Genomic DNA, 27,911 nt, shown 5'->3' on the forward strand with positions numbered 1-27,911 from the left:
TGGTACATATATACAATGGAATATTACTCAGCCATAAAAAGAATGAAATAATGCCATTTGCAACAACGAGGATGGACCTAAAGGTTATCATACTAAGTGAAGTAAGTCAGACAAAGACAAATATATGACATCACTTATATGTAGACTTGAAAAAGATGATACAAATGAACTTATTTACAAAACAGAAACAGACTCACAGACTTCGAAAACAAACTTATGGTTACCAAAGGGGAAAGGTGGGGAGGAGGGATAAATTAAGTTTGGGATTAACATATACACACTACTATATATAAAATAGATAATCAACAAGGACCTACTGCATGGCACAGGGAATGCTACTCAATATTCTGTAATAACCTGTACGGGAAAACTATCTGAAAAAGAATGGATATATGTATATGTATAACTGAATCACTTTGCTGTACACCTGAAATTAATACAACATTGTAAATCAACTATACCCCAATATGAAATAAAAATTAAATTAAAGAAGTCCACTCCTGGGCATCTGAGAAAACACAAAATCATCTTCTGAAATGAGCAAGCTTCAAACTATGGGACACCAGGACATCCAAGAGCCCGGTTTATAACTACATTAGAAGCAGTGGATTTTCTCAACTTCTGTGCCTCTGACGTGGATTAGACTCACTTCTGAGTCTACTAAACGGTCTTCCCTCAGTGTGGTGCCACAGAGAGCTGCTGCTGTTGGAATCCACAGACCCGGGATCTGCTCCCAGCTTTGTCCTTAACTTGCTGTGTGTCCTTGACCAAATCACTTTCCCTCTCTGGGTCTTGGTGTCTTCAGCCATAAGCGAAGGGGCTAAATTTTTAGGTGGATTTTCCATTACTTGAGACTGAAAAACATCCTGAGAAATAGAGATATTTGGGTTCCTTTGTCAGAAAAGCAGCTCTTGGAGGGCTACCTAATCCCACGAGACCTGGTACAGTGCCTTGCACATTCTTGAGGCTCAGTAAATATTTGTTACATAGAAAGTGGCCTTGATTTGTATTTGTAATTGAAACATGAAAAAAATAAAACACCTTTCTCCTCCTAAAAAAGATATATATAAAATAGATAACTAATAAGAACCTCCTGTATACCACAGGGAACTCTACTCAATATTCTGTAAAGGTCTATATGGGAAAAGAAACTAAAAGAAGAGTGGATATATGTATATGTATAACCGATTCACTTCGCTGTGCACCTGAAACTAACACAACGTTGTAAATCAACTATACTCCAATAAAAATTTTAAAAATAAAATAAAATATAGATGACAGAAACCTGAAAGAAAATTTAAAAATAAATAAAATAAAATTCAAAAATTCAAAAAAAAAAAAAAAAGGGGGGCATGAAAGAGCTGGACTAGATGCCCCTCCCAAGTTGTCTTCCATCCAGAACTTACATTTAGGTTTCGCTCTTCCTGCCTCTCCAGTGCCCCCTTCCCTTTCAGCCCTGCCAGCTGTTATCTCCCGACCAGGGTGAGGCACAGGGTGTGTCCTGGGAGCTGTGACCCTGCCGCTCTCGGCTGGTCGCCCACACTGACCCAGGAGCAGGCCCGGTGACCAGGCTTCCCTACGAGGTTCTGGCTGTTGGTTTGCAGGGCTCTGCCCTGTCTGACTATGCCTGAGAGGCTCTGACTTCATGCAGATCGCATTTCTGTCACTTGCAAAGGGGAAGGAAGGACTGACTGAGTTTGCAGGGGACAGAGGCAGCTGGCTGGTTGGGAAATCCTCTCTAAGCCCAGCCTGGCCCTTGGGGACACCCCCCCTCCAAAAATAGGCCTGTGTCTTCTTGCCCCAGAAATTAGCCTGAAGGGGGCCCACCTCTAGGGACTGCTGGAGGGGGACAGGTGGGTCCCCACATTAGACCTTTACAGTCCCTTAGGACATTCACCAGCTTAAGGGGAACGCAGGATGGCTAAAAGACAAAGGGGGTCCGGAATTCCAGCGGTGCAGCTGGTCTGGCTCCACGACGGGAGGATTTGGGAGGATTTTTCTGCTCTGGGCCGACCCTCCCTGGGCAGTTCAGTGCAGTTCCACAGGGACCTCTAGCGACTGTCATGTCAAACTACAGTTTCCCCGGCTCTTCCACAGCTGGCTGCTGACCTCTGACCAGGTTTCACCACAGGACCCCAGAACTCCCCACCCCTGCTCTGCTCCTGCATGGCACACACCCAGTACATGATGGGGGAGGGTGTCCCCCAAGGCCCAGTGGAGACCAGTGACTGACACATGACAGGGGAGACCTTCCTGCAGTGTTATGACTGAGAAAATGGCTGGTCCTTTGCTCCTCTACAGCCTGACCAGTGCATCCATGTCATGATTGGCCTTGGACTATCCCACATCGTGATGGAGGCTAAATAACGCTAATAACCAGCCCCCCATCCTAGATATCATCCCCGACTTACCTACCCAGGGGACCCTCTTGCAAAGCATTTGCCTAAGGCCAGCCGGCTAAGTGTTTGAGCTGGGATTTGAAGGCAGCCACCTGACTTCAGAGCTCACACTCTCTCCTGTATGCCCCACCGCTGGCCCTGAAAGATGTCAGCACACTACCTGTGAAAACCTAGGGTTTTCTTACACATGGCCCTTGCCATGTTTTTTTTAAACTACACACCTCTAATACAAATGGCAAGACATTTCTTCAAAGGACCCAGATGTCACCAGCAGGTGAGGGGTCATTGGATTCTTGGAGACAGAGCTAGATTTAAGGACAGGGTCTGACAGGCAACTGTGTGTACTCCTCCAAGCTGACCATCTGGAGACTCCAACCTCCTTCCCAAAGTAAGGGAAATAACATGTCCCACTTACTTCTTGGGCTTATTGCAAGGATTAGATAAAATGCTGTGAAACAACCTATTTTATAAAATTAAGTCCTATGACAATCATAACTTTTATTTTTTTAGAAAACTCAACCTATAGTTAACAACTGATATTTGAAGCAAAGGAAAGAAAAGCAACTAGTGTTTATTGAGGTTTTTTGGTAGTGGTAACACTACCTAAGAGTTGCCAATTAAAATCACACAGTACTATTTTTACCTATAAATTCAGTGCAGAGTGAGCACTTTCATACACTGTTTGCAGGACTGTTCATTGATATAAAGCCTTAAGGGCAATGTGTAATAGGTCTCAGCAACTTTTTTTTTTTTTTTTTTTATGGCTGTGTTGGGTCTTTGTTGCTGTGCGTGGGATTTCTCTAGTTGCGGTGAGCAGGGGCTACTCTTCGTTGCTTGCTTGGGCTTCTCATTATCGTGGCTTCTCTTGTTGAGAAGCATGGACTCTAGGCCCGCAGGCTTCAGTAGTTGTGGCTCGCGGGCTCTAGAGCGCAGGCTCAGTAGTTGTGGCCCATGGGCTTAGTTGCTCTGCGGCATGTGGGATCTTCCCGGACCAGGGCTCGAACCCGTGTCCCTTGCATTGGCAGGCGGATTCTTAACCACTGTGCCACCAGAGAAGCCCCCCCCCCCACCAACTTTTTGCTTGGGAATTCCACTGCTGGGAATCTCTCCAAGGAAACAAACAGAGATGTAGAAAATACTTCATGCATAAAGATTTCTGTCTTATAACAGGGAAAAATTGGAAGTAACTTAAATGTTCAAATACTGGAGACATCGGTAACAGCCCTTAGCTTTTGCCTGTCCAGTCTCCCTTCAGTTAACATAACTTCTTCTTTCCTTTCAGGAGCTCCACTTCAAAATTCTCCCAGTCCCCATGGTTCTGACGAGTGCTGAGCTGAATCCCCAACTGCAGGGGAAGACATAGGATGGAATCTCGGCCAATGAGGGAATCCCATTCCCAGACACAGGGATTATTCAGGAATGGCTCCCCTGGCTGGGAAAGATGCATCCTCTTTGCTCTAAGATTGCTGACTGTAGTTAAAACCAGCACAGTGGAAAAAGGAGCCAGGAGATGAAGAGAGAGTTCTGAAGGAATATTTTAAGATCAATGAACTCTTCTTTTTGCTTAAACTACTTTGACTAGGGTTTCTGTCACTAGCAACAGAGTGCTAACATAGACCATTATTTGGTAGCCAAAGTAGATCAACCTGATGAAATATTTGCAGCCATTCTAAGCCATCCTTATGAATGGTTTCTAGTAACATAAGCTTATGATTAAGTGAAGGAAGCGTGATACACAATCAACTTTAGCATGATCTTAATTATATTTAAACATTTCATGGAAGCAAAGATGTGTCTTCTAAGAAAACACATCAAAATATTAGCAGTCATGCTGGCTGGTGAAATTATTAATTTTTAAACTTTTATTTTGTGTATCTTCCACACAAAAATATATATCTTACAATAAATAGTAAGGAAAAAAAAAACTAAGGAAAAGATACAGTTTTACTGGTTACTCCCTTAATTCCAAAAAGGTTATCATTGTCGTCTCAGATGAAAATACATAGAGCACTTTGTTTTGAAGTGACAGTTTGGAATTTCCCTAAAAATATTGACCTACCAGTTTTACACAAAGTAGAACGTTATTTTTTTCAGTACTAAAACTGAAAACATGCCCCACCACAGGAAAGTAGGGTCTGCTCTTCAACGACTTTGTGATCTTCAGTCTGAATATTACTAAGAAGGGAAACGTGACATGAACAACCTCCAATCAGAATATGTATGCATTGGCTCATGGAGCCCTGCCTCATGTCATAAAGGACTTTTCCCCACTCCACCTCATACTTGAAAGGAATTTGAACCTGGACTAAAAGACAGAATGAACCATGACTATTGGCCACAGCCTGGTAAAGATAAATGGCCTTGAAGACTTCCCTGGTGGCGCAGTGGTTAACAATCCGCCTGCCATTGCAGGGGACATGGGTTCAAGCCCTGGTCTGGGAAGATCCCACATGCCGCGGAGCAACTAAGCCCGTGCACCACAACTACTGAGCCTGCGCTCTAGAGCCCATGAGCCACAACTACTGAAGCCCACGTGCCACAACTACTGAGCCCACGTGCCACAACTACTGAAGCCCGCGTGCCGCAACTACTGAAGCCCGTGAGTCTACAGCCCATGCTCTGCAACAAGAGAAGCCACTGCAACGAGAAGCCTGCGAACAGTAACGAAGAGTAGCTGCCGCTCGCCGCAGCTAGGGAAAGCCCGCGTGCAGCAACGAAGACCCAACGCAGCCAAAAATAAATAAATAAAATAAATTTTTAAATAAATAAATAAATAGCCTTGACCAGCTGAGCACAGATCCAAGGCCAAGACAACATCCGCCAAGCGCAGGCCCCTGGGCTCAGCGGCTCGGGGTTCCTTGGCTGCTCCCTCTTCCTACTTCTGATTTTCTCTTTTCTTGATCAGGGCCTGCCTTGCTCTCTGGGCCAAAGCTAGTCGCCGACCAAGACACTCATCCCCTATCTGGTTCGGGTCAGGACCCTGCCCCAGTTCTGCAGCAGGTCATGAAGCACTTGACAGGGAGGGATAGATCCATGAAAGCCAATTGGCAGCAGTATGAGACCAGGCCTCGGCTTCTCCTCTTGCCCTGCTGGGCTGGCTTTACTCCAGGGTCATCTCATCGAGGCCATTGCCCCCATCCCAACCCATGGTGGGCTTGATTAGCTCTGTTATACCGTAGTCCCCTCTTATCCACAGTTTTGCTTTCTGCGGTTTAAGTTACCAGTGGTCAACCTCAGTTCTAAAATATTAAATGAAAAATCCCAGAAATAAACAATTCATAAGTTTTAAATTGTGTGTGCTGTTCTGAGTAGCGTGATGAAATCTTACACCACGAATCAGCCCTTTGTCCAGCGAATCCACACTGTATGTATCAATACTACCTGTCACTGGGGTTATCAAATGGGGTTATCAGATCAACTGTCTTGGTATCACAGTGCTTGTGTTCAAGTTACCTTTATTTTACTTAATAATGGTCCCAAAGCACAAGAGTAGTGACGCTGGCAATTCGGATAGTCTCTTACTGTGCCTAATTTATAAATTAAACTTTATCATATGTATGTATAAGAAAAAACATAGTATATATAGGTTTGGTACCATCCTGGGTTGCAGGCATCCACGGTGGGGGTGGGCGGGGGGAGGGGTGGTCTTGAAACGTATCCCTGCATATAAGTTCTTGATCTTACTGTACAAGAACCGGCATCTGCACAAAAAGTGGTCCACAGTGCCCTCTGGTGGTCAATCATAACATAACGGGAACAATCTGCACAAAAATGGTCCACAGTGCCCTCTGGTGGTCAATCATAACATAACGGGAACAATCTGCACATTCAATTATAAAGGAATCTGCAGTGCCTTCCGTGAAAAAGTGGTTCACTCTACTGTGATAATTGGATCTTACCTGAATACAAATGTTTTTACATGGTACCAAATGATGAAGAGAAAACTCACAATGACTGGGTAAAGGGAGAAATACAGATAGACACTCTCAACCTAATTCTATCACAAGGTACCTTGGCACCCAAGGCCCTGAGGGAAGATCCTTGACAAAGGCTGCATTCTGGCCAATCCCCAAATTTTAAGACACAATGAGCTGTTTACCAATAGGAAAGAGTCAAATTGTTCATTTTCAGCTTTGAAGCAGCCAGAAGTTGATTATAAAATAAAAACACAAAAGGGTTTCAACAGTGGAGAGTGAAAAAACATGTAATAAATATTAACATCTCTGTGTAAGAAAATAAATCCCAACATATTTCATGAAAATAATGCTTTTAATTATTAATGCCTTGGATAAGAAACCTACTCTACCAAGTTTAAGATACATCATTTTTCTTAAAGAGAAGCTGTTTGCTCGACTTCAGATAAGTTCATTTTGTAGTCTTCAAACTCATATTCAACTTCCTCTCTCTTAGCCATTTAAGGATTCAGTTGCTTGACTCCTGACACACCTCTTTATGATGCATCTCATACAGTCTTCTGAAATCATGTATATAGGTAATAAAAGCAAACAGTTTTTTCCCTTCTGAAGAAATGTGATTTCTTTTCTAAAAGTCATGTTGTTTTCCCTCTGATGACATGATTTAGGTAGTAACAGCATTAGAAGCCATTTAGAGATTTGAAGCAGCTGAGGAAGGCTTAGTTCATTGTTGAGAGTAGCATTAGAAAAGAAGCTAGAGAGAGTGGTTGGGAGATGGATTTGGGCCCTGGTTTAAACTGGTCCATATCTGCCTTAACTTAACTTAGAAAAGAACACGGGAAACAAATTACACACAAAATCCCCTCCTTTCTTTTCTTTCTTCGCAATCCCATTTTGGGGCAAAAAAAAAAAAAAAAAAAAAAAAAAAAGTATGCTTGTGTCTATGTATTTTGAGTGGAGGAAACTGATCATACAGTGTCCCACCTAGCTGGGGAAATCAAATACAGAAAATTTTATGAACTTCCTTGATTAAATCAAATTCAGGAAGTTTTATGAACTTCCTTTGTTCTAGATAATTATCACTTCAGACTTCAAAAGCTTTTTTTAAAGTTCTTTGTAAGAAATAGTCTTGCCCTGTGTTGGATCAACAACACCCAGGACTGTCAGACATAAATGGACCATGAGTGGGATGCTCTATTTGTGTTTCGTCACTGTTTGTTTGCCTTGGCAAGATTTATTCAGGTGCACTGTTAACAGGAGCCAAGCCCTTAATACAGGCTCAGGCAGCAGCCGTGGAGGCATGACACCTCTCCCCAGCACAGGGGTTTTCAGTAATTAGAAACACGTACTTGAGTACTTTCAAATGCCAATGGGCAATCTGAAACTGGCACCCACTCCTCTTTAAGGAGCACCATTGGCAAACTATTTGGAATTGATGGAGCAAAACTTCTTTGGTCATAGTGAATGACATGTCTCTATGAAAATGGCTTCAAAATACGGAAATATATATAAATCTATCCAGCAATCTCATCTTCCAAGAAATGCGGTACCAATCCATCTCAATTCTGTAAACATGCAAGCAAGGGAAGAAAACTGTCTAATAATCTGGGAAACTTTCCATAAAGAAACGTTAAGCGCTTTTAAGTCTGCATGAAACTTCCTAAGACACTTCGCACATGAGGTTAAATTCGCCATATGCTGCTTCACCTAGAGAGAGGAAGAGAGGGGAAGAAAAATTATTTCATTAAACTGAGTTGACAAATCATAAAACTTAATTCACTCTAGGGAAGGACTAGAGAAACTTCTGATCTGAAAGTTTAAGATCTCGAGTTAATTTCAGCCACTTTAGTGTACTAAAGAATCATCTGGGAGAGGAACCAAGATGGTGGAGTAGAAGGACGTGCTCTCACTCCCTCTTGTGAGAACACCAGAATCACAACTGGCTGCTGGACAATCATCAACAGGAAGACACTGGAACTCACCAAAAAAGATACCCCACATCCAAAGACAAAGGAGAAGCCACAATGAGATGGTAGGAGGGGCGCAATCACAGTAAAATCAAATCCCATAACTGGTGGGTGGGTGACTCACAGACTGGAGAACACTTATACCACAGAAGTCCACCCACTGGAGTGAAGGTTCCAAGCCCCAGGTCAGGCTTCCCAACCTGGGGGTCTGGCAACGGGAGGAGGAATTCCTAGAGAATCAGACTGTGAAGTCTAGTGGGAATTGATTGCAGGACTTCGACAGGACTGGGGGAAACACAGACTCCACTCTTGGAGGGCACACACAAAGTAGTGTGCGCATCGGGACCCAGGGGAAGGAGCAGTGACCCCAGGGGAGACTGAACCAGACCTACCTGCTACTGTTGGAGGGTCTCCTGCCAAGGTTGGGGGGTGGGGTGGGGGCTGTGGCTCACTGCAGGGACAGGGACACTGGGGGCAGAAGTTCTGGGAAGTACTCCTTGGCGTGAGCCCTCCCAGAGTCTGTCATTAGCTCCACCAAAGAGCCCAGTGTTGGGTTGCCTCAGGTCAAACAACTAACAGGGAGGGAACCCAGCCCCACCCATCAGCAGTCAAGTGGATTAAAGTTTTACTGAGCTCTGCCCACCAGAGCAACAGTCAGCTCTACCCACTACCAGTCCCTCCCATCAGGAAACTTACACAAGCCTCTTAGATAGCCTCATCCACCAGACTGCAGAGAGCAGAAGCAAGAAGAACTACAACCCTGCAGCCTGTGGAACAAAAACCATATTCACAGAAAGACAGAAAAGATGAAAAGGCAGAGGGCTATGTACCAGATGAAGGAACAAGAAAAAACCCCAGAAAAACAACTAAATGAAGTGGAGATAGGCAACCTTCCAGAAAAAGAATTCAGAATAATGGTAGTGAAGATGATCCAGGACCTTGGAAAAAGAATGGAGGCAAAGATCGAGAAGATGCAAGAAATGTTTAACAAAGACCTAGAAGAATTAAAGAACAAACAGAGATGAACAATATAATAACTGAAATGAAAATGACACTAGAAGGAATCAACAGCAGAATAACTGAGGCAGAAGAACTGATAAGTGACCTGGAAGACAGAATGGTGGAATTCACTGCTGCGGAAGAGAATAAAGAAAAAGGAATGAAAGAAATGAGGACAGCCTAAGAGACCTCTGGGACAACATTAAACGCAACAACATTCGCATTATAGGGGTCCCAGAAGGAGAAGAGAGAGAGAAAGGACCAGAGAAAATATTTGAAGAGATTATAGCCGAAAACTTCCCTAATATGGGAAAGGAAATAGCCACCTAAGTCCAGGAAGCACAGCGAGTCCCGTATAGGATAAACCCAAGGAGAAACACGCCGAGACACATAGTAATCAAAGTGGCAAAAATTAAAGACAAAGAAAAATTATTGAAAGCAGCAAGGGAAAAAGGACAAATAATGTACAAGGGAACTCCCATAAGGTTAACAGCTGATTTCTCAGCAGAAAATCTACAGGCCAGAAGGGAGTGGCACGATATACTTAAAGTGATGAAAGAGAAGAAGTTACAACCAAGATTACTCTACCCAGCAAGGATCTCATTCAGATTCGATGGAGAAATCAAAAGCTTTACAAACAAGCAAAAGCTAAGAGAATTCAGCACCACCAAACCAGCTCTACAACAAATGCTAAAGGAACTTCTCTAAGTGGGAAACACAAGAGAAGAAAAGGACCTACAAAAAAAAACCCAAAACAATTAAGAAAATGGTCACAGGAACATACACATTGATAATTACCTTAAACGTGAATGGATTAAATGCTCCAAACAAAAGACACAGGCTTGCTGAATGGATACAAAAACAAGACCCATATATATGCTGTCTACAAGAGACCCACTTCAGACCTAGGGACACATACAGACTGAAAGTGAGGGGATGGAAAAAGATATTCCATGCAAATGGAAATCAAAAGAAAGCTGGAGAAGCTATACTCATATCAGATAAAGTAGACGTTAAAATAAAGAATGTTACAAGAGACAAGGAAGGACACTACATAATGATCAAGGGATCAATCCAAGAAGAAGATATAACAATTATAAATATATATGCACCCAACATAGGAGCACCTCAATACATAAGGCAACTGCTAACAGCTGTAAAAGAGGAAATCGACAGTAACACAATAATAGTGGGGGACTTTAATACCTCACTTACATCAATGGACAGATCATCGAAAACGACAATAAACAAGGAAACACAAGCTTTAAATGACACAATAGACCAGATAGGTTTAATTGATATTTATAGGACATTCCATCCAAAAACAGCAGATTACACTTTCTTCTCAAGTGTGCATGGAATATTCTCCAGGATAGATCACATCCTGGGTCACAAATCAAGCCTCAGTAAATTTAAGAAAATTGAAATCATATCAAGCATCTTTTCTGACCACAATGCTATGAGATTAGAAATGAATTACAGGGGAAAAGATGTAAAAAACACAAACACATGAGGGCTAAACAATACGTTACTACATAACCAAGAGATCACTAAAGACATCAAAGAGGAAATCAAAAAATACCTAGAGACAAATGACAATGAAAACACGACGATTCAAAACCTATGGGATGCAGCAAAAGCAGTTCTAAGAGGGAAGTTTATAGCTATACAAGCCTACCTCAAGAAACAAGAAAAATCTCAAATAAACAATCTAACCTTACACCTAAAGGAACTAGAGGAAGAACTTCAAACAAAATCCAAAGTTAGCAGAAGGAAAGAAATCATCAAGATCAGAGCAGAAATAAATGAAATAGAAACAAAGAAAACAATAGCAAAGATAAATAAAACTAAAAGCTGGTTCTTTGAGAAGATAAACTAAATTGATAAACCATTAGCCAGACTCATCAAGAAAAAGAGGGAGAGGACTCAAATCAATAAAATTAGAAATGAAAAAGGAGAAGGTACAACAGACACTGCAGAAATACAAAGCATCCTAAGAGACTACTACAAGCAACTCTATGCCAATAAAATGGACAACCTGGAAGAAATGGACAAATTCTTAGAAAGGTATAACCTTCCAAGACTGAACCAGGAAGAAACAGAAAATATGAACAGACCAATCACAAGTAATGAAATTGAAACTGTGATTAAAAATCTTCTAGCAAACAAAAGTCCAGGACCAGATGGCTTCACAGGTGAATTCTACCAAACATTTAGAGAAGAGCTAACACCCATCCTTCTCAAACTCTTCCAAAAAACTGCAGAGGGAGGAACACTCCCAAACTCATTCTATGAGGCCATCATCACCCTGATACCAAAACCAGACAAAGATACTACAAAAGAAGAAAATTACAGACCAATATCACTGATGAATATAGATGCAAAAATCCTCAACAATTACTAGCAAACAGAATCCAACAACACATTAAAAGGATCATACACCATGATCAAGTGGGATTTATCCCAGGGATGCAAGGATTCTCCAATATACACAAATCAATCAATGTGATACACCATATTAACAAACTGAAGAATAAAAATCATATGATCATCTCAATAGATGCAGAAAAAGCTTTTGACAAAATTCAACACCCATTTATGATAAAAACTCTCCAGAAAGGGGGCAAAGAGGGAACCGACCTCAACATAATAAAGGCCATATACGACAAACCCACAGCAAACATCATTCTCAATGGTGAAAAACTGAAAGCATTTCCTCTAAGATCAGGAATGAGACAAGGATGTCCACTCTCACCACTATTATTCAACATAGTTTTGGAAGTCCTAGCCACGGCAATCAGAAAAGAAAAAGAAATAAAAGGAATCCCAATCGGAAAAGAAGAAGTAAAACTGTCACTGTTTGCAGATGACATGATACTATACATAGAGAATCCTGAACATGCCACCAGAAAACTACTAGAGCTAATCAATGAATTTGGTAAAGTTGCAGGGTACAAAATTAATGCACAGAAATCTGTTGCATTCCTACACACTAATGATGAAAAATCTGAAAGAGAAATTATGGAAACACTCCCATTTACCATTGCAACAAAAAGAATAAAATACTTAGGAATAAACCTACCTAGGGAGACAAAAGACCTGTATGCAGAAAACTATAAGACACTGTTGAAAGAAATTAAAGATGATACCAACAGATGGAGAGATATACCATGTTCTTGGATTGGAAGAATCAATATTGTGAAAATGACTATACTACCCAAAGCAATCTACAGATTCAATGCAATCCCTATCAAATTACCAATGGCATTTTTTACGGAACTAGAACAAATCATCTTAAAATTTGTATGGAGACACAAAAGACCCCGAATAGCCAAAGCAGTCTTGAGGGAAAAAAACGGAGCTGGAGGAATCAGACTCCCTGACTTCAGACTATACTACAAAGCTACAGTAATCAAGACAATATGGTACTGGCACAAAAACAGAAACATAGACCAATGGAACAAGATAGAAAGCCCAGAGATTAACCCACGCACCTATGGTCAACTAATCTATGACAAAGGAGGCAAAGATATACAATGGAGAAAAGACAGTCTCTTCAATAAGTGATGCTGGGAAAACTGGACAGCTACATGTAAAAGAATGAAATTAGGACACTCCCTAACACCATACACAAAAATAAACTCAAAATGGATTCGAGACCTAAATGTAAGACCGGACACTATAAAACTATTAGAGGAAAACATAGGAAGAACACTCTTTGACATAAATCGCAGCAAGATCTACCTCCTAGAGTAATGGAAATAAAAACAAAAATAAACAAATGGGACCTAATGAAACTTCAAAGCTTTTGCACAGCAAAGGAAACCATAAACAAGACCAAAAGACGAAAAGACAACCCTCAGAATGGGAGAAAATATTTGCAAATGAATCCACGGACAAAGGATTAATCTCCAAAATATATAAACAGCTCATGCAGCTCAATATTAAAGAAGCAGGCAACCCAATCCAGAAACGGGCAGAGGACCTGGGTGGACATTTCTCCAAAGAAGACATACAGATGGCCAAGAAGCACATGAAGGGCTGCTCAACATCACTGATTATTAGAGAAATGCAGATCAAGGCTACAATGAGGTATGACATCACACCAGTTGGAATGGGCATCATCAGAAAATCCACAAACAATGGGTGCTGGAGAGGGTGTGGAGAGAAGGGAGCCCTCTCGCACTGTTGGTGGGAATGTGGATTGGTGCGGCCACTGTGGTGAACAGTGTGGAGGTTCCTTAAAAGACTAGAAATAGAATTACCATATGATCCAGCAACCCCACTACTGGGCATATACCCAGAGAAGGCCATAATTCGAGAAGACGCATGCACCCTAATGTTCACTGCAGCACTATTTGCAATGGCCAGATCATGGAAGCAACCTAAATGCCCATCGACAGAGGAATGGATAAAGAAGACATGGTACATATATACAATGGAATATTACTCAGCCACAAAAAGGAACAAGATTGAGTCATTTGTTGAGACGTGGATGGATCTAAAGACTGTCATACAGAGTGAAGTAAGTCAGAAAGGGAAAAACAAATATCGTAGATTAACGCATGTATGTGGAACCTAGAAAAATGGTACAGATGAACTGGTTTGCAGGGCAGAAGTTGAGACACAGATGTAGAGAACAAACGTATGGACACCAAGGGGGGAAAACCGCTGTGGGGTGGGGATGGTGGTGTGCTGAATTGGGCGATTGGGATTGACATGTATACACTGCACTGATGTGTATAAAATTGATGACTAATAAGAACCTGCAGTATAAAAAACAAACAAAGAAGCAAACAAAAAAACAACTAATACTAAACTTTCTTTGGGTTATTTGTATGGAAATATGTTAATATAATTGTTTCAGACATTACACGAAATTTCTAAAAATCTTATATGTTCTGATATAATGTTATGTCATAATTCTAGTTATTACTTTAAAATGTACATCTCAGAAATAACTAAATTTCCCTGTCAATTGCATTATTATGAACTTTCATCAAATCTTTAACCGTGGTCATTTTTAAGTCTTTTGTCATTTACAGACAGTTCTGGGTGTACTCTGATGCTTTTGCAAAAATGTTCCTATAAAAGGGTTTCATCTTCAAGGAATTCATGGAAAAGACTCTGACAAGTACAGGTTTCTGGTAACTTACTATACTGCTGAACTGAATGAATACGCATTTTCAGAACTCTAATGGAAAACTGATAAATTCATAAAAGTGCTAACAAAAGATCAAGATAAAAAAAATTAATTACATGGGACTGAGTGAACTGATGAGGATGATTATAATTTTTGTGACTTTGTTTGAATAAAAAAAAATATCCCCCAAGGACTCAGAGGCAAAAAATATACAAATCAATTTTCACTGCAAAGTAAAGGAGCTGTTACAGTGGAGGATTACTAGACTGAATGTCAATATTATGACATAGTGGGAGTGTGTTTCGTGTTTGGTAATTGCAATCATTGTTGCTTTTGTTGTGGTCATCCATTTATAATGCTTGGTGTCAGTTTATTTATCTCTTGTAAAAATAAAATACAGTGTGTGTGTGTGTGTGTGTGAAAAAAAAAAGATGAGAAACTGAGGCTCGAAGTCACAGAGCAATTAGTTCATAAAGTTAGGATTGTAGCTTATTGATCTCTGACTCCAAAGCTCAGGCACTTTTGACTAAGCCATACTAGCTCTACATTCCATTCTCAAAATATCTTCCGTTTACGTAGATCGTGTAACATGTTCACACCACATACAGGCGACTGTGTGTACACACATTACATCAGTGTTATTCTTTCCTTAAGCGTGGCTTTCTCTCTCATCACATTCTGATGAGGAGGCGTCCTTTGGAAGATGTGGTCTATAATGGCTAGACTGCAGCTTGCAGCTGAAGCCAAGTGAGGTGTCAGCTGTGTGTCGGCAGAGCTTATGCCCCATACAACATACACCAATTTATGCTGCCCTAGAGATGATAACAGGCAGACTACAGAAATAAGTAGCTATCTTCCTCTCATTATGTGTTGTGGGTGGATAAACCGTAAACAATATTTCCTTCATTTGAAAGTTGTAAATGCAACAGATGGGGAAATTTCTGTTAATAGAGTATGAGAAACCGTACGTATCTCTATTTCGCTTGTAAATACAATCTTGTTCTGAATCACAGTGATTTTGTGCAAGTCTGGGTGTGGTGGACATTACTAGGCCTCCTCAGTATCCATGCCCTCCCCATTTCCAGACGCACAGAGACCATACTTCCCAGGCCCCGCTTGCATTAGGAAGGGCCATGGTACTCGTCTGGCCAATGAGCTGTAAGCAGAAGCAGTGTGTGTGTGGCTTCTAGAACAAAGTAACTTAGTTCCAGATGGGTAACCTTTCAGAACTTTTTTCTTGTAACAGCCATTGTGGAAGCATGTGTTAACATGGAGGTGCCACAGGGTCCACAGAGACCAGACTGCCGGAGCCAACCAACATACACAGGATAACTGTCCTGGAGAATTGCCCAAATCCACGGCAGAATTTGCATAAATAAAAATAAACTTTTGACTTTTGTTTTCTTAAGCCACTGAAATTTAAATGTCGTCTCTTAACAACGTAAGAGACATGACTTGGACCCTCCTGACTAACGCTGTGGGTGAGGTCATTTCACTCATACTATAAAGCAGCATACACATCCTTCTGTCCTAATCCAAAGTAATATATGCGTTTTAATCTCATACTCAATGTCTTCTACAAACTGGCCCAAACCTACCTTCTGAAATTACCTTCTACCATCCTCCAAGTGGAACTAAACACCATTCTTTGACCACATCTCACAATTCCTTGCTCTTTTTTTAAATCTATGTTGTTCCCTTGCCTAGCATACTCTCTTCCTTTCACACATATCAAATTGCTATCTTTAAAAGGCCCAACTCATATGCTAACTCTTCCAGTGAAACCTCCCCTAATCCCACTATTCCGAAGTAATTTCTCCTTCCTTCAGATTTTCATATTTCTTGCTGCTCCTTCTAACTGTATATTTTGTATTATGCTTATTTTACACATAACATTATATTAGTTTCAGGTGCACAGCATAAAGATTTGAAATATGTACGTATAGTAAAATGATTACCCCAGGCTACTTAATTTCTATCACTGCACATAGTTACGTTTATTTCTTGTGATGAGAACTTTTAAGATCTACTCTCTTAGCAACTTTCAAACATACAACACAGTATTAATAACTATAGTCACCATTCTGTACATTATATCCTCATGACTTATTTTATAACTGGAAGTTTGTACTTTTTGACCCCCTTCACCCATTTCACCCACCCCCGCCCACCTCCCACCTCTGGCAACCACCAGTCTGTTCTCTGTATCTATGAGTTCAGGGTTTGGGTTTATTTTTAATTTTTTATTTCTATTTTTAGATTCCACAAATAAGTGAGATCATACAGGACTTGTCTTTCTTCGTCTGATTTTTTTCACTTAACGTAATGCCCTCAAGGTCCAGCCATGTTGTAGCAAATGGCAAGATTCCCTTCTTTTTTATGACTGAGTAATATTCATAGATATGTCAAATCCTTTGCCTGTTTTTTAATTGAATTAATTATATTTTTATTGTTGAATTATATACTGTAAGGTTTTAATGTGTCTTGCCAGAACTTTTTTTCTATTACTAGAGTATGTTATTTTTACTATATGTTTTTAAATGGCATTTATGACACATACAATTTTGTAACTTGCTTTTTAAATTTAATATATTGTGATCATCTTTACATGTCTATGTCTAATTACATCACTTCCAATGACTGCTTTGTGGTTCATTATATGAATGTTCCATAATCTAAAATCTAATGCTTTTTTTTTTTTAACACCTTTATTGGAGTATAAAATCTAATACTTTAAATTAGATTTAAAGTCCATGGGACTTTCCTGGTGGTCCAGTGGCTAAGATTCTGCACTCCCAATGCAGGGGGCCCGGATTCTATCCCTAGTCAGGGAACTAGATCCCACATGCCACAACTAAGAGTTAGCATGCCACAACTAAAGATCCCGCATGCCACAACTAAAGTTCCCACATGCCACAACGAAGATCACGCACATAGCAATGAAGAGCTCACATGCCACAACTAAGACGCGATGCAGCCAAATAAATAAATAAATAAATATTTTTTTAAAAATGTTTAGGGCTTCCTTGGTGGCACAGTGGTTAAGAATCCGCCTGCCAATGCAGGGGACAGGGGTTTGAGCCCTGGTCTGGGAAGATTCCACATGCCGCAGAGCAACAAAGCCCGTGTGCCACAACTACTGAGCCTGTGCTCTAGAGCCCGCAAGCCACAACTACTGAGACCACGAGCCACAACTACAGAGCCCATGCGCCACAACTACTGAAGCCCACATGCCTAGAGCCCGTGCTCTGCAACAAGAGAAGCCACCGCAATGAGAAGCCCACGCACTGCAACGAAGAGTAGCCCCCGCTCACCACAACTAGAGAAAGCCCGCACAGCAACAGACCCAGCACAGTCAAAAAAAAAAAAAAAAAAAAGATTTAGATTTAAATACAGGATTTATTTAAAAGGAAAAGAAAAAAATGCCACACTGCATCTATATCTTTGAACACTTATACAATCACTTCTTTTTTTAATTGAGGTATAATTGACATATAACATATTCGTTTCAGGTGTACAACATCATGATTCCATGTTTGTATACATTGAGAAATGATCATCAGGAGTCTAGTTAACGTCCATCACCACACAGAGTTACAAAATTTTTTTCTTGGGATGAGAACTTTTAAGATCTACTTACTCAGTAACTGTCAAATCTGCAGTATGGTATTATAACCTATAGTCACCATGCTGTATATTATATTCCCATGACTTGTTTATTTTATAACAGGAAGTTTGTACCTTTTGACCCCCTTAACCTGATTCACCCACCCCACCCCACCCCGCCTCTGGTAGCCACCAATCTGTTCTCTGTACCTACGAGTTTGCTTTGCTTTGGTTTTTTGTTTGCTTGCTTATTTGTTGTTTAGATTCCACATATAATGCAGTATTTTTCTCTGTCTGACTTTTTTCACTTAGCATAATGCCCTCAAAGTACATCCATTTTGTTACAAATGACAGGATTTCCTTCTTTTATATGGCTGAATAATATTCCTATATCTATATAGAGAGATACAGCAATCACATTTTCTTTTTCTATCCATCCATCAATGGACACAGGTTGTTTCCCCGTCTTGGCTATTGCGAATGATGCTGCAATGAACATGGGGTGCATACATCTTTTCAAATTAGAAAAGATGGACTTGCTGGAGGTTTTCATTTTCTCCAGATAAATATCCAGAAATGGAAGCGCTGGAAACATATGTTAGTTCTGTTTTTAAGTTTTTGAGGAATCTCCATGCTGTTTTCCATGGTGGCTGCGCCAATTTGCATTCCCATTAACAGTGCATAGGGGTTCCCTTTTCTCCACATCCTCACCAATACTTGTTATTTCTTGTCTTTTTGATAACAGCCATTCTAACACATGTGAGGTGATATCTCATTGAGGTTCTGACTTGCATTTTCCTGATGATCGGTGATGCTGAGCATCTTTTCAGGTACCTGGCCATGTATGTCTTCTTGGAGAAATGTCTAATCGGATCCTCTGCCCATTTATAATTGGATTGTTTGTTTTACTTGCTATTGAGTTGTATGAATTCTTTATATATTTTGGATATTAACCCCTTATCAAATATATGATTTGCAAATTAAAAAAATTTTATAAATAAATAAGTAAAAAAGAATCATCTGAGTTTGCTAAAATGCAGATTCCTGAGTTCTGGTTTAGGGTCAGGCCTAGCTAGGAATCTTCATCTCGGCCATCATTCCTCCTCTCCAAGTATGATGCTGACACACTTAGCAAACGCTGCCGGGATGAAACATTCATCAGCAGCTGTGGCTGCTGTGATCATTTCATTCAAGAATATCTGAAGATTTAAAAGACAAAAACAGGGGATTCCCTGGTGGCGCAGTGGTTAAGAATCCGCCTGCCAATGCAGGGGACACGGGTTCGAGCCCTGGTCCGGGAAGATCCCACATGCCGCGGAGCAACTAAGCCCGTGTGCCACAACTACTTAGCCTGCGCTCTAGAGCCCACGAGCCACAACTACTGAGCCCACGTGCCACAACTATTGAAGCCCACGTGCCTAGAGCCCGTGCTCCACAACAAGAGAGGCCACCGCAATGAGAAGCCCACGCACCGCAATGAAGAGCAGACCCTGCTCGCTGCAACTAGAAAAAGCCTGCGGGCAACAACGAAGACCCAACGCAGCCATAAATAAATAAATAAATAAATAAATCTATAAAAAAAATAAAATAAAAGACAAGAACAGTCGAGAACAGAAGGGGTCCTGAACATTAGGGCAAAAGAGCAGCAATCAGCCAGCGTCCAGCCGGGGACGTGACCTTGACCCATTTTCCTGTTGCGGCCCCGACCACTGCCATCAGGAAATCCAGCTCCAGGTAAGGGAGAGCGGGCAGGTTTGTAATCTGTGACCTCTCATTACCTCTGTCTTTGCCAGGGAACACGTGGGCAGCCCAGAGGCCTGCTACTCAGACTTAACAGTGAGAGGAAGCAATTGCTGACACTTATGAGAACCGCTTACTCAAGCATGAGTGCAAATACTTTGGGTAAACATCAACCTTCCATTCAATATGAGTCCAGCAAGGCAAGAACTATTGTATACTCTCTTGGGCTATTGAACAGTTCTGATGGCAAACCTGGTGGGTGGGATGGTGGGGCACCCACTCCTGGACTCTGAAATGGAGTCAGAGGCACCTGTTCGGGAAGGTCACCTTCAAGTCACTGCCCGTTCCTAGGATTCTGGAGTCCTGTCTCAGGAGGGGTCACTCCCTGGGCTAGTCTTCTGTCCTCCTCTCAGAAGGACAGGAGCGAGTGCCCCCTTTTATCTCTGAGCTGCAGAAAAGGCCCACTCGTCTGTGTTAAGTGGGAACCTCAAATTTATCTATTTTACTCACTTATTCAGTGTGGAGACTTATGGGAAAACCCAGTTTTATTTTGTTAGTAAAGCAAGCATTGCCCTCGGGCATATTATTTATACAAAGATAACTGTACTTCAGAGATTGTTATGTCCTGTAAAAGTGAACTTTAACCTCAAAGAGCAGGCCTATTATCTTACTGGCCGTCCTCCTTGATAATTTGTTGCCCTGCCATAATGTTGTAATTGCTACCTCTGTCTTCCTATAAAGTAAGATGGCTTTTCGTGTCCAGGAGACAATCACTGGCCCAGGCCTCTTCTCCTGCATGCACGGCAGCGGAATAAACACCATGACTGTTAGATTCTTTATTCAAACAAGGAAGTTGAGAATCTTTGTCTCAAAGGATCAGCCTAACAAGTAGCCAGTATTTATTAAACACCTGTTCTGTGCCATGTACTGTCCTAGGTCCAGTTTGGAATGAAAAACCAAAACTAAAACCTGAGCTTTGCTGTGAAGAGGCTCACAATCATGGTGGAAAGTCAATAGTTCACCACAGAACTGTTGTACTATAGAATAAGACAGAATAAACGAATGCTGAGAATTTAAACCCAAACCTGAGCTGCAACCTACAGGTCTAGCTTAGCATCGTCACCTGATCTCCACAAACAGCAGTCAGTCTGCTACAAGTAGAAAGTGCTTAAATTACACTGGAATTGAAGCCTGGTCAGCTGCCAGGAAGGTAACCAGAGGGGCAGCAGAACATCTTGGTTAGAAGCAAGTTGAGGGCTGTGGAGCTAGAATGCCAGGGTTTGCATCCCAGCACCATTGCTTACTGGCTGTAAGGCTTTAGGCCAGTTTCTTTCTTTTCTGTGCATCAGCTCTCTATCTCATAAATGAAGAAAAACACTACCTAACTCATAGGATTGCAGTGAGAGTTCAGTGAGTTCAGACATGTAAAGCTGCCAGTATAGCACCAGCCAGCAATGCTCAACAAACGCTACGGCTACTGTTATTGTCGTCACCGTCCGCTAGACCTTGAGGCTGCCAGACATGCCAGAGTGACCTGTGTCGCCTGGGAAAAGTACCAGTCCCTTGTATGCCTTCATTTGTTTTGGGAGGGGGTTTTGTTTTGTTTTGTTTGTTTGTTTTTGGCCATGCCTCGCAGCTTGCAGGATCTTAGTTCCCCAGCTGGGGATCAAACCCAGGCCCCCTGAAGAAAGTGCGAAGTCCTAACCTCTGGACCACCAGGGAAGTCCCTGTATTCCTTCATTTGAACCCTGACCTAATTTCAAAGGATCTGATCAGACCCTTCTTTCCTGTCCCTTTCCCATCTTCAGGTTATGTTCTTCTCGTTCATTCTCTCCCATGACTCCTTCCCTCTAAGTATCCGCTTCCTGGCGGGATACACCACACACCTCCACCTCCAACCCTCACAGGACTGGGGGTTGAGGAGACAGGGGTCACGTGCTCAGACTCAATGTGGATCCTTCATGGTCTGGAAGCACCCGGGTCTGATTCTCATGAGAAAATGCCATCACGGGTCAGAACTGGGCTCTACCCAGGGCCCCACAAGCATAGCCTTAAAATGGGGTCTCAGGAATTCCCTGGCAGTCCAGTGGTTAGGACTCCACGCTTTCAATGCCACGGCCCAGGTTCAATCCCTGGTCAGGTAACTAAGATCCTTCAAGCCATGGGGTGCAGACAAATAAAAGAAAAAATAACAGAATCTCCACCTGGTGTCCTAGTTTGTAGATAAGAGTTCAGGGGGTTTGTGACGGGAAAAAACTGGGGTGGAAAAAAGTTTTCATTTTCATTAAGCTCTAACTGAAATGTATCATTCTCTTCAGTGATGAATGTAGGCAATAAACCACAGTGGTGACAGTGTATCTGTGACGGCCAGCAACAGAAATATAGAAATTGCAGATACTCTCACATCATGGTAGAGTTGCTGCAGATGTCTTAATATATTCAGTTCTCACTACTCTGAAAGTGCAGGGAAGTTATGGACGCACTACTAGACCTTATTATTTAACGTATTCATTAAAAAGCCAACATATTACTACACTACGCATTTTATAAAATATTTTTATAAAGGTATTTCAATATAGTTGATTTCTTTTGTAATCCTGTGTACTTTATGCATTTAAAAAATATTTTTCCTAGGGGAGTTGTAGGCCTTACCAGCTTGCCAAAGGGATCCACGGTACATGAAATGGTTAAGACCCCCTTGCTTTAGAAGGTTGAGGACCACTGAAAAGGGCTGTAATATTAGAAAGATGAAAGACATGCAAATACTTACTGAAATGTGGCATTATAATATTCTTCAGGCGTCACTATTTTTGGTCCACCAAAGTAGTCCAGGACCCAGATATTGGTTATATTCAACTTAGCGAAGAACCAATTATGGCTGGATGGCCAGGTTTTCATCTCAGGGTGTCGAATGAATAATGAATTCTTTGCAACGTCCATTTCTGCTTCACTCACCTAAAAGACATATGTAAAATAAACCTACTCATAGCAGTGACATTTTGTTTTCTTGGCTGTTAAGAACGTGTGATTCTAGCATTCCACAAATCCTAAAGAGTTTATTTAGTTATAAATCCTGATTTTTTTAATTTTTATTTTTAAAATTAATTATTGACCTATAATTGACATATAACATTGTATTAGTTTTAGGTGTACAACATAATGTTTGACATGTGCATACATTGCAAAATAATCACAAGTTTAGTTAACATCCATCACCACACATAGCCACAATTTTTTTCTCATCTTTTTTCTTTTTCTTTTTTTTTCCCTTGTGCTGAGAACTTTTAAAATCTACTACAAATTCTGATCTTATGGAATCAAGAGGAAGTAAAGGAAGTTTGAAGAAATGCAGAGAACAATGGAGATTTCAAATGTTGGTGATAACACGTACTATAATAAAGTGGGAAACCATCATGAGTACCAATTTTCACTGCTAAATAGCAATTTTGAGGTATCAGAGTAATTGGCACAAAGTGCTATAATAAAATGCTACTGGTGGTTATGCTATGTAACATTAGCACTTTTATCCCATTACATGCACATGTTAAACACGTAGATGAGTGTACACAAAGGATAAAAGTCTTTAGAAGAAGCACAATGGAACTCAAGAGTATCTGCTGCCCCTCTTTCTCTTGCCAGTGAAGGACACTCAACTCTAGAGATGCATCCACATAGAATTTTGAGACCACAGATAAAACTTATCTGAGGTATTCATGATTGACAAGGTCAAGAAGCTGGTCTGCTGCTTGGCGATCAGATCAGTTCCCATGACACCTCGCCCTTTGCCCTTCCCACGATTTTATTTAACCTCTTCCCTCTAGCACTCACCCCAAACTGTCTAAATTCATTTCTAGTATTTAATAATGGATACTCCCCTTTTAACCTACTAAATCCACTCTCTGCTCTAAACCACTGTTAAAATATGGAGACAAGGAACCCAAACATGGGAAATATTGTACAACGTACAACATGGTCAGGAGTATAAACTTTGGCTGGGCAGATGTTCCTCATATACATGCTTAATAGCTGTTATATCTGTTCGGCTTCAAAAAATAGTTCGTTTTCCTCATAAATATCTTATTGAACACCTATATGAAAGCAACTGATTAAAACCATTAGCTTTCATGAAATTACATACCAGAACATATTCTAACTCTGTATCTCAACCACAAATCAATTTTATTTTATTCTAAGATATCTCTTCCTTCATTGTTAATAACATGATGCTCTTCTAAAACAAGTATCTGTTCTTGTAGGATAACTATTTACCTTGATAACAGTTCCTGATAGTATTATGTGAGCACAGAGGGGACTTTGGGGATCAAATCCATATTTCCTGCAGAAACTAGTCTCTGCCAAAGACATGGTCAGCGTAGCATATGGATTCTCCTGTCGAGAGAAAATGAAGACCTCTCATGTGAAATACTGTCTCTGGAAAGGTAATAAATTTCACAAGTTGCATACCGTCCCCAGAGCTTGACCGTTCTTCCATGAAACAATGAACTGGAAAATACCACCTTCCACTTGGGAAAATTACTACTTGGATAGAGACTGATCTTTACCCTCTCTCCAAAAAAGGTGTGTTGGAGGTTGTTTCATATTTAAAATTAATTGACTTGGTAAGAATTATTTTAACGCTTTTTTTCTCTTAAACTCTTAATTTGTCCCATATTCACCAGAGGAATTATAATTACAGTACCACCCAAATACAAGGCTGATCTCTAGTCTTCACTGAAAGACTAAAGGATTAGACTAATGTGAAACTAGTGCATAAAAATACCACAGTGGCTCAACTAGCTAACTGTACAATTTAAGCAAGAAAGTAGCTGAATCATGCTTCTTGGTTATCTTATGCTAGCAGAAACTGTCATGTGATTTCAAAACTGGAGAAGTTGCTCATTCCTGTTCTAGCAATAAGAGAATTCTTAGATTAAAAATGTGATGCAAGCAAAATTCCTAACTCTTTCTTATTCAGAAATCAGCTTCATAAAAGGCACTGTTGACAGATTGCAGTAAAATTCACATGTTGTATTTAGTGTTTTAAACCCCAAGTGTCTTGTGTGGGGAATTGTGCCATCTCACAGTGACCCATCAAAACAGTGAGTCATAAAGAGATCTCTTTGGAATCATTAGGCCAAATGTTTGCTGTCAACAAACTATTAGGTAAGGCACGATAGGAGACCAAAAATAAGGGAGGGGGAGACTCAGATAAGGTCTTTCCCTTCTCTGTAAGTTTATAATCTGGTTGAAAAGTCAGACATAAATAAAATTTTTTAAACGCAACACAAAGACGCAGAATAGGTCAAAAAGCAGCACATAACTAATTGCCAAGGGAATGGTACAGTTAAGTGTATTTGAAGTTCAGAGTAAGAAGATGTCAGCACAGCCTGGAGTGATATGGAAACCCTAGAAAGCCCTATAACATAGGCAAATCAGCACAAAAGTGGGAAGACGTATTAAAGGTAAAGGGAATGGTAACTGCAAAAACACAGAACTGGGAAAGTGTAAGACACGACTGTGAGTAGTGAAAACCCAATTTGCTTGAAAGAAAGGCTTTCTGAGGGAAGGGGGTTGGGGACAAGGTGGGGGAGAGGTCAGGGGCTGGGGGTAGTAAGGGTGGTTCACCTCCAAGCTAAGGAGTCAAGATTGTATTTTATAGGCTGGCATCTGTCAGTGCTTTCCAAGAACCACTTGCCTGGAGAGCTTGTTAAAATGCTGATTTCTGGGCTCCATTCCCAGCCCAGGTATCTGCATTTTTAACAAACACCCAGGTGAATCCTATGCAGCTCTACGCAGCCAGATGTTGTTAAAGGTTTCTGGGCAGACGGCAATGCTGAGTGGTATTTTGTTCATGTAAATCTGGTGGGTAGGGTACACAAGAGCAGACAGGAAGAAGACAGAGGTCAGAAGGAGGAGGAAAAATAGAAAGCAGAAACCAGCTTTGACTGGTTAATTGCCGGCATCAGAGTCAGACTAATTCTGATGTGGCCATGCCTTGTCACTGCAATCACGGACCTGAAATCCTGGGTAAGTGCCTCACCACTGTCTTTTTCTAGAGATGTCAAAGACCTGAGCTCAAGTTCCACCTGACAGCCATTAGCTGACTAGTCACAAGTGAGTCTCTGCACCTCTGAGTTTGAGTTTCCACATTTCCTAAAATGAGGAAGATAATATCAGCAGAAGTTTAAATATATTCATGTGTAGCAGTGGTTCTCACTGCCCTCCCCCAATATTAGAAGCATCAAGGAGGGATTTGGGGTGTTTTTTGTTTTGTTTTTTTTTTATAAAATGTGTTTTTAGTAAAATGTCTTGGAATTGCCTTTTTAAAAGTCTTCCCAGGTGACTATTTGCAGCCAAGTTTCAACAGCACAAGGTGGGAGTGGAATGAGCTTGCTCTGAGCAAATGTCTAAGGGAGTGGAGCGGAGTGGGCTGGGAATAAGAATATGGTGAAGGGGGTGTATGTGTCTTGGCTAAAGGAGGCAGCTGCTTCTGGTTCTGCTCAAAGAATGCAGGCCCCCAGTGCCACAGAGCTTCCAATTTTTCAAGAAGTTAGAAATTTAGACGTTTACTCGCAATCTCCATTTTTGAATGTTGAGAATTAATTCAGATTTATTAAAAACAAAACAGAACTCTGCGTGGGCCAAAGAGAACCAGTCTGTGGGCCTGATCAGCTCATGGGCCACCACTCTACGACCTGTGTTTTGAAGGCAGATGGATCTGGGGTGAAATTCAAGTGTGGCCAAAGTCTTTGGGCAAGTTACATAACCTATCTAAGCCTCAAGTTCTTCATCTGCAGAATGAGGATGGTAATACCCCCCTCAAAGGGTTATTAAAAGAGACAATGAGTGGAAGATGAATGGAAAGGTCAGCCTGGCACACGGTGAGTGCTTCAGCAAATATCAGGTTTCTTTCATCTTATTTCTATCAACAGTGTTAACCTCAAACCTGGGATCTTTTGTCAAAAGAACCTTCCCCAAATCAGGCTCCATTCCTGGACTCAGTATGGCTCTAGTCTCCCAAGCTGTGACACCGCTCTTGACACAGCAGGGGTCCACCAGAGAGGTGTTAACCTGGCCTTGCCCCAGATGGTGGGCAAAGGGTAAGGACATGGCCCTCCAAAAGGTCTGATCCCTAACGGGGAAGCTCATGTGCACACGAGGCCTAAAGACTGCAATAATCATTCACGAAGTTGTCTGTTCGCTTCATGCTGCTGAAGGGAAAATCCTTAGTTCAAAAGAAGCGGTGACAAAGAGAAATCCCGAAGCCACTTATACAAAGTGCTAAACTACCCAACAGCCTCTACACCCGGTAAAGCTTTTAATAATTAGAGCCCAGTTAATGAGACACCGTGCCTCAAGACGACTCAGGGCTGAGAAGTCTTCCAGGTGCTGGTAAAGAATTCGCCCCAAGTGCGTGGCGCGGTGGCGAGGGCGTGTGTGAAATTCCTGGTATTTAGTTGCCCAACAACTGGAAAGCTGCAATGTCAGCCCGGCCAGCGCGGGAGAGAAGAGGCAGGGGTTTGGGCTGGGTTCACATTCTTATCTCTACGAGGCTGGCTCTCCTTCGCAGGCAGAATTCAAGCTATAGTCGAAAAGCTCGCGCTCCGACCCGCGGAGCCACACGGCCCCGCCCGCTCACCTTCAGGTTGCCCACCGACTGCTGCATAGGGCTCAGGTAGAAGTAGGGCACGCCGCTGCCCTTGGCCGGGGGCCCGTCGCTGAGCGATAAGACGTCGGCGAAGGGCCGGCCGCGCACCCCCTCCTGAGTGGAGATGGTGGCCAGCGCGCCCCAGTCGCAGACGTTCGTCACGAAGCGAGCCACCAGCGCCGCGTTCTCGCGGGGCGGCAGCAGCTCGGCGGCGCCCCAGTCCCCGTGGCCCCGGCCACCCCGGCCCCGCGCCGGCGCCACCAGCAGGGCCACCAGCGCGGGCGCCAGCAGGAAGGCGAGCACGGCACGCGCGGACCTGCAGGCACACCCGGCCATGGCGATGACCCCAGCGAGAGTCCAGAGCCCTGCGACCTAGGAGGTCCAAAGCTAGCCCAGCGCTACCGGCCCCGCCCTGCGCTACCGGCCCCGCCCACCGCGGGAAAGCCAGCCCCGTCCCTCCGAAGAGGACCAATCGGAGTACGGGAGTGGTGGGCG

The 27,911-nt window shown here is 42.0% G+C and overlaps 1 protein-coding gene across 2 annotated transcripts; it reads right to left on the reverse strand.

Annotated features, from left to right (window-relative positions):
* Positions 1 to 6,649: 6,649 nt before the first annotated feature.
* CREG1 (cellular repressor of E1A stimulated genes 1) lies at positions 6,650 to 27,826 on the reverse strand. 2 transcript variants are annotated; one of them, XM_068541194.1, is made up of 4 exons: positions 27,408 to 27,824; positions 24,038 to 24,157; positions 22,539 to 22,723; positions 6,650 to 8,020 (listed from the first exon to the last, which is right to left on the reverse strand). In XM_068541194.1, the coding sequence occupies exons 1-4, from the start codon at positions 27,750 to 27,752 to the stop codon at positions 8,017 to 8,019; spliced, it is 654 nt and encodes a 217-aa protein (XP_068397295.1). In that variant the 5' UTR covers positions 27,753 to 27,824; the 3' UTR covers positions 6,650 to 8,016. The 2 variants fall into 2 exon arrangements, with proteins under 2 accessions (XP_068397295.1, XP_068397296.1); XM_068541195.1 differs by lacking the exon at positions 6,650 to 8,020 and having other exon boundaries at positions 22,535 to 22,723; positions 27,408 to 27,826.
* Positions 27,827 to 27,911: the final 85 nt, after the last annotated feature.

This window comes from Eschrichtius robustus, chromosome 3, assembly GCF_028021215.1.
Source record: "Eschrichtius robustus isolate mEscRob2 chromosome 3, mEscRob2.pri, whole genome shotgun sequence".
Taxonomy (NCBI): domain Eukaryota; kingdom Metazoa; phylum Chordata; class Mammalia; order Artiodactyla; family Eschrichtiidae; genus Eschrichtius; species Eschrichtius robustus.